The sequence below is a fragment of the Vombatus ursinus genome, unplaced genomic scaffold (genome assembly GCF_900497805.2).
Source record: "Vombatus ursinus unplaced genomic scaffold, bare-nosed wombat genome assembly UNPS02001419.1, whole genome shotgun sequence".
Taxonomy (NCBI): domain Eukaryota; kingdom Metazoa; phylum Chordata; class Mammalia; order Diprotodontia; family Vombatidae; genus Vombatus; species Vombatus ursinus.
The window spans coordinates 2,998,101-3,006,205 of record NW_020941197.1 but is presented as its reverse complement, the minus strand read 5'-3'; the positions used below and the strand labels follow the sequence as shown (position 1 = coordinate 3,006,205).

The 8,105-nt window shown below is 40.8% G+C and overlaps 1 protein-coding gene across 4 annotated transcripts in view; it reads left to right on the top strand.

Moving 5' to 3' along the window:
- Window positions 1–3,258: 3,258 nt before the first annotated feature.
- Window positions 3,259–8,105, top strand: part of CNKSR2 (connector enhancer of kinase suppressor of Ras 2) — a 334,822-nt gene continuing 329,975 nt past the window's right edge. For all 4 annotated transcript variants that reach the window (XM_027868521.1, XM_027868512.1, XM_027868505.1 and 1 more), the window contains exon 1: window positions 3,259–3,647. In XM_027868521.1, the coding sequence (XP_027724322.1) occupies window positions 3,584–3,647 (64 nt within the window). In that variant the 5' untranslated portion in view covers window positions 3,259–3,583. The remainder of the gene's footprint in view (window positions 3,648–8,105) is intronic.

Here is an 8,105-nt window from a genome sequence, read left to right as displayed (position 1 = left end):
GGTTCAAATTCTTACTGAATACTTAAAGTACCTTTGTGACTATGAGCAAGTCATTTAACCTCCCTCAGGAAATATAATAATAGCTATAGCATTTATATTACAGGGTTGTTGTGAGTCTCAAATGATTTAAGATATTTTGCAAAAACACTGCAAAACACCATATAAATGTCAGTTATTATTATAAAAGTCTATGAAAGGTGGTTGTTCTACATTTCCAAATAGCAGACTATAGGAAAGGGATTATTGACAGTGAGGAATTTTCAACAATGGAACAGCGTATACAGTACATGAATAGGAAGGTAGGGTTCTTCAATATCAGGCAGAAAAATATCTGTCACTGTGACTGGAGAAGGAAAGGTCCCAGAGTTCTTTTGTTTGTCATATTTTTTTTTTCAAAATAATTATTTAAGCTATGCTTCATTTAGTAGTCAATGTAAATGTTGAAAATCAGCTTAAATGAAGACTGTTACAACCTGGAAGTATCCTCAAATTATAATCTATTTGTAGTCCCACTGCTATCCTCCACATGTCACTTATGTAGAACACTACCTTCAGTTTTGACTAAATCAAATCTAAGGCAAAATCCAAATTTGGGGAATAAGATTCTATAAGCCCCCATATAAAGGGATTTTGCGGACAGAAGTGAATGTTAAATTTCTGTACCTATAAGGACTGGGTGTAAAACTATATAATATTACAAAAATTAGCAGTTCTAAAGCTATCATTTTTATGTGTATATGATATACATATACATAAATATATATAGCCAATAAGCATTTATTAAGCATATACTGGGGCAGCTAGGTGGCACAGTGGATAGAGCACTGGCCCTGAAGTCAGGAGGACCTGAGTTCAAATCCGGCCTCAGACCAAACACTTCACAAGTACTAGCTGTGTGACCTTGGGCAAGTCACTTAACCCTGATTGCCTCACTAAAAAAAAAAAAAAGCATATACTGTAAGTCAGGCACTTAAGCACTGGGGATATATAAAGAGCCAAAATATAATCCTTCCCCTTTGGGAGCATAAATATGTATATCTATATCTACATACCCCTATTTCTATAGATATATGTAATCAATAGTCAAACATTTATTATGTGTGTATATTTATGTACATGCATATATATGTGATATGTATATATACATATATTAATATAGCTAACATTTTTATGGAAACTTACTATGTGCCAGGCACTGTACTAAGTGCTTCATAATTATTATCTCATTTGGTCCTCACAGCAACCCTGAGAGTAAGTGATATCATCATGCTCATTTTACAGATGAGGAAACAGAGGAAAACAGAATTTAAGTGACTTGCCCAGGGTCACACAGCTAGTAAGTGTCTTTCAGTTCTTTCTGACTCCAGGCCCAGTGCTCTACCCACTGCTCCACTTGTATACAAAGAATAATAATGTTAGAAGCTGTTAATGGTTTTTCTATTACCTAGCTCTACACCTAGAACTGTAAGCTTTTTGTTTTTAACGTTCAGTTCTGTCTGCAAAAACCTTTAATATTGGGGGCTTATAGAACCTAATTCTCAAATAAAGAGATATAGATAGATGATAAAAGGATGGATGGATGGATGGGTGGGTGGATGGACAGATACAGATACATGTGTATATACATGTACAATACATATGTATACACACGCACATGCACGTGTATACATGAACACATATGTGTACACATGCACATATGATATATACATGTATCAAGAGAAAATGGCTGGATGTATATGTATATCTGTATCTGTGGCTATATGTATACACATATATATGATCACACCTATGTAGCCATTCATATGCACATATATAGCCATAGATACATATATTCATATATGCGCATGTGTGTATGTATGCGTGTATATATATATATACACGCATGCATGACTGTATAATCAGCATTTCTCAAAAAGAAAAAAAAGTCTAGTCCCATTTCAAAATCGCCTCCCCACTTCCCACTCCCTTCCCCCATATCAGCTTGTATATCACTAATAATGGTTTCTGGCTACTGTAAATTACGTTAAAAGCACAGAAGCAACTATTGTGGCCGCTTGCTCCTTGTAGAAATTACCTCCGCAGCCCGCTTTGTAATGGGGAAGGAGGAAACCCCCGCCACCGCAGTTTGGCTGTGCCGCAGCGGTTGTTGATGTAATCTCCTAGCCCAGCGGTGTTCCCCATAGCTTCCCGCTTCCCCACCCCCCTTTCCTCCGGCAGACGGAGACAGAGTGCAACTCTTCAGCCACAATAAAGGCTTTTTGTAACTCGATACCTTTGCCCACTAGCGCTGAACTGCTGGAAGGAGGGGGGCGGAGGTGGGGGAGGCGACCGGTGCGCCCCTCGCCTTCAGTTTCGCTTGGAATCGTGCTCTCTCACTCTCCCCATCAAGCCCTTTCCTCCCACTGGGGCCTCCAGCGGAGGCTGCTGCTGATGCTGCTATCACAGCTGCAGTTAGAAGTGCATCCCAGGCTGTGGGAGCTCATTTGGAAGATGCAGGTGGTGTTTCTCTGGTGTGGCCGGCCCCCACAGTCTTGAAACTCTCACACACACACACACACACACACACACACGCACACGCGCACACTCACACAGAGCTTCGTGCACTAGTTGGGTTTCGGATTCTCTTCTCTTCCCCCTTAGCATCTAGGGAAGGGCGGTGAGAGGTTTGGAGGGGATTCTCTGTGTATCTCTCCTATCCCCCTCTCCTCATTTAAGGGAGTTTGAGAGGGATCTTTTGGTGGCAAGAGGCACCTCGTCATTTCCACTAGCTTGTATGCTGTGCCTGGGGTTTTAATCTTGCAAGAGGAAAGTCAGGGAGTTTGAGGTTAGGGGTAGGGGGCTGGAGCTTTTGGAAAAGAGAGAGACACCAAGGCACTGCTGGAGGACTGGAGAGCTAGCCTTCAAAGCCTTGGTCGAACCGCCTCCCTCCAAGACGCCCTAACCTAACGCTAGTCTAGCTTAAGGAAGCAGCACCTAGGAACTGTGGTGGTGGCAGCAGCCACCAACAGCAGCAGCAGCAGCAGCAGCCACCAACAGCAGCAGCAGCAGCAGCAGCAGCCACCAACAGCAGCAGCAGCAGCAGCAGCAGCAGCAGCTTCGGGTGAGGGCAGCAGACGTCTGAGCGTGCTCAGCGTCCCCCTCCTTCCCCCCACGGGAGAAGACGGCAGTATGAATTGAAACCCTACATAGAGAGAAAGAGACAGACAGAGAGGGACGGAGAGGAGGAGGTGGGGAAACAGCTGAAGGAACTGAGCAGAAGGCGAAGGAGGAGGAGGAGGAAGAAGAGGAGAAGGAGAGCTGCGATTTGGTGGCGTCTCCCTCCCTCTCCCAGGCTGTGCTGCCTGTCGCTGATGTTCTAGGTTCGCTGAGAGAATTTACAGCAGGGAGAGCTACCGGGAAACCTGACACAATAAGGCAGTTTGCTTCCCTTCCTTCGGTTCCCCGGCTCCCACCCATCCATCTACCCAGAGAGCACCCTATCCTCTCTGCGGAAGAAGAGGAACCAGAGGGGAAAAGATAAGATTTCTAGGGTGCTTTTTCTTTTCGAATTCCTCGCCTGACAAAGAAATCGATCCCATTCCCAATGGCTCTTATAATGGAACCAGTGAGCAAATGGTCGCCGAGTCAAGTGGTGGACTGGATGAAAGGTAATTCCAATGGTTCAGGTTGTGAGGTTTGGGAAGAAAGGGGAAGGGACGGAGGAGGAATTCTTCCTTTAATCAATTAATTAGTCATATCTTCTTCAATTTAGAAATACTCGGCAAAGCATGGCTAATAGATACAGAAATTCGTCTCACGAGCGCCTAGGCATTTGTTTTCTATTCTGAGTGGAATCTCCTCTTCTAGCCCAGAGACCTATGGATTTCCCCCACCCCCACCCCCGCCGCCGCCCGGCCATCATTTTGAATGGGGTGTTCTTAGGGTTGGAGTCTTCTCTTAACTATCCTTTAATATACCCCCCACACACACACAACCCCCATCTTCTTGTTTTGATTCAGTCCACCAAGCTGGCCCCTCTCTCTTCCTCCCCTTGCGCTGCAAGGCAGGTGTGTTTATCGGAGAAGATGAGGGGTTTCCGGGGGTGGGGTGGGGGGCTACGGGAAGGTAGATTTCTCTCGCACAGGTTTTGCCCCAATGCACAGGAAGCACAGGACAAATCCGTGCCACGGGGAGAAATCTTATCGCTGGCGCAGAGCTTGCCAGGGATAAAGCCAATCTGGGGATACTGGTGGGGGGGCGATGAGAAAGCTCAGACTTTCTAAGTGATCTGTTGTCTCAAGCAGGTAGCAGGTTTAATCTGGGTAGCCTTTTAATCGTGTCTATTAAAATTCTCCTCTTTCCCCCTGTCTTTTACAGTTACAGGAATGAGAAAGAAAATCACGAATGTTGTTGTTTGTTTATTTTTTCGTTTCACCTCTACCTTCTAAGATCCCAGACACCCACAGGAAATCTCTTGCCCAATTACCTTCTACGCCCCCCCTTTTTTTCTTTTTCTTAGTCTCTCTTCCCACATTTCCTTCCCCCTCGACCCCTCTAATTTGCTACTTCGGAACAAATAGGAACGCTAGTTCTAAGGCGATGCTTAGAAATGATGAGGCGCTTCAGCGGTATCACGGCTGGTGCCGCGGTGGTGGTAATAAACGGCAGAGGCTGTAGGGCTTTCCCCAGATTCCACACAGAGGATGCTTACCACGGCTCTGGCGAATTCTCTGCTTTGTAATGCACGATGCAAGTGGGATAGAAGAGACGCGGGAGGATTTCCCTCAGGGACCCACCCGCAAGGCAGACCGAAATCAATTGTTTTCAGTGCTGCCAATTCTCCCCCACTACCACCGCCTTCCCTTCTGGTTCACTGCAGACTGGACTCGACAAAAATACTGAAGCGGCTGGAGCTTATTTATATGGTCGCTGATGATACATTATACAATGTCAGAAACTGCTAAAGAGCATAGCATTTCTCTCTCCTATTTGCTGTTTTCTTTTTCCCCCATCCTGAAATGTTGCTGCCTCCTCTTCCCCACGTGTGACATGTTTAGTATTAGATGTAGATATAGATATCCACGCAGATGTAGATAGAGAGATCCATTTCTAAATGGATTTCATTAAAAGACAAACTTCTTAAGAGTTCATTTCAGCTATCCCTGTCTTCCCGAGGACCTCTTTATGAGTAGGTATTGCTCCCCTGCACACACATCCCAACAACAACAACAAAATCCCATATTACCTACTACTAAAATGTTGGAAAGTTTAAGAAAAGAAAGGAATTTATCTGGACCCACACAACATGTATTTTTCACGGTCTTGAGTATGGAGATGAAAGTCCACTAACAAGGGTCATAGTTAGTTATCCAAAAGTAAAGATGCTCTAGATGGAAGATTGCTTCCATTTATCATTTATGAATGTGCTTTAGTGCAAAGATAAGGTAGCTTGGCTTTCTGTGTCTCAGGTGAGTAGGCACAGCTCAGAGAAGACTGGAGAGATTTCCTCTCCCTCCCCCTATACAGATCTCTTTTCCCTTTTTGTTAATTTCTTATTTCATAGTGTGGGAGTTTTTTCATATATATATGAATATATATTCATATACATGTATATACACACACACACACATTATCCTTTTTCTTCCCTTTTCCATTTAGTTTGCTTTTCTGACTCATACATCTTCGGTTTCTTTCTTTCTTTTCTTTTTTTTTTTTTGATACTCCACTTGTAGACTTTCTGATTTTGCCCTTCATCCTCCCTCTTTTGGAAATTTCCCCTCAGTGCCACAGCTATTTCTTCTAGAAGAAGAGAAGCTGTGCTTGTCTTCTTCTATTGCAAGCAGGTCCTGCTCGTCCAAGTAAGGAAGGCTGTGACACATGGGAAGTGAAAATATTGAATTATTAATTGAATAACTAAAGATTCCTTTGTAATTGATGGAAAGCTCACTTCAATTTGAGTCTCTGGCTGAACTCCCCAGAGAAAAACTGTTTTGACTCCATAGGTAGTCATATTTCCTGTATAAATACAGTTTTGTCCTCCCTCAAAAATTTCCATGATGCCTTAGGCAGAGCATCTTGGGGGCATCATGACACTCATCCTCCATCTTCTCCCTCTTCCATACTTCTCCCCCCTTCCAGAAAAGTGCAAATTCTTCATTCCCAATACTATTTTGAAGAAAACTCTCAGCAGTTTAGGGCCACTGGCACATATCCAAAATATCATAGACAAGTTGTGTTAATACATTGTAAACTTTCTAGACCACTATTCATTTAAAATTGATCCACTTTAAACTACCAGACATTTGAAACCAAGCTAATATTTTTTAGCTATCATATAAAATGGCCATTGTTATCTTGAAGTTGGAGAACAGGTTTTAGTACCTGTTGGTGAAGCTTTACAAAAAGACTTCAAAAGATAAAAGCAAGGCACCTGAGAACCAAAATCATTGAGTACATCAGGGTGCACAAAACCATTCTGAATTGGAGAACTGAAACAATTATTTGAATGATTCTAGTCTCAAGTCACTTAATAATAATATAATTAATTGATTTGAGGACTTGGAGACATCTCTAGATTTCTTATGTCATCACAGGTTATGACTATTTAAGCTTAGCTATAAGTGGAATGTCATCAGAAAAACAGTAGCTGAAACAATGGAAATAGACATTTCCTTAAAAGATGTCTTCATATGTTACCTGCTTATTTTCCTTTCTCTAAGCCTTTTCCCAAATGAATTTTATTATAGAGCTTTGGGAAAATAACTTTTAATCCCTGCCAGAGAAGCATTAATATTTAAAACTTCACTTTAATTTAGGCTGCAGCTGTGGTATGGATCAATCATGTTCAGAGCATTGCATGTCTTTTTATAAAGGCAACATGAAAGGATGAATATAACTGGAACAACTGCAGCATTGTGGGAGTTCTCAACATGCTACACCCTACTAATGTGACAGTTTCATCATCCTTAAAATGTAAATCAGATAGCATATGTTTTCAGATATTCATAGCCATAAATAGTTATAACTGTGTGCAGTAATGCACACTTAGTGCTCATTCTTGAGTACTTTTATATTTGCTGAACTGAAAAGAAACCATTAAACAACCATAAAAATGGCATGGTCATGTATTTTTACAAAACACAATTGCTGTATATTGAAAAAGTGATACATGAACTTAGCAATCAAAGCAAAGAGAGAAGGGTAAAATCAATAAGAAAAAGTTGCCAAGATTTCTTAACAATCTACACTATATTTTGTTCAAAATTATTTTGTTAAATATATTTCTGCCTGTGCTAAGAAATAAATATGTAAATAAATTAAATGACAAAAATTCAGTTTCTTGTAGAAGAAACTCAAATATGAAATGTGTATAGTAAAGATCTGTACATTACACATGGTGGGTGCTTAATAAATGTTATTGATTAAATGAATTAATGAATTTTCATTCTCTGCCTGCTTTTTGAACTATTTACTTCCACATCTACACACACACACACACACACACACACACACACACACACACCTTTTACTGGCAAAATCTATAGCTTAACATATTGCTTCCATAAATTTTATAAGTCTGGTGGCAGTGTTAGTTCTAAAAGAAATATCAGTTCTCTGTGCATTAGGGATCTGAATCCATAATTGCATCTAAAAATTAGCATGCTTTTATATCTGAATATCTGAATACAGCTCATGAGTCTTAAAGTAATTATTTTAAACCTTAAGTCTTTGAGTTAGGAAGAAATTCTCCAAATGGAGACTAAACATTTATTACACCAAATTTAATTACTTGAATTTGCAGTTTTGATTAGATTTAAACTTCAACATCATTTTCAAAAGCAATGAAAATAAATTTGCTATTGGAAATGTAACACTCAAATAAACAGGGCATTACTATAAAAAACGTTGCTGAATTCAAAATGTTTCATTATCTTTGACACCCTTCCTAAATTGTCCACTCCTCGAAATATTGTTCAATTGTGCTTATTTTGACATCCATCGTCAAAACCTTTGCCAAAGTATATTTTACATGTAATTACCGTAACTTCCTTCTTCCCTTCCTGAGTTCTATCCCCTTCATGCTGAAAATGTGCTATGTATCAAAGCTAAAATTGTTTCCTGCAATA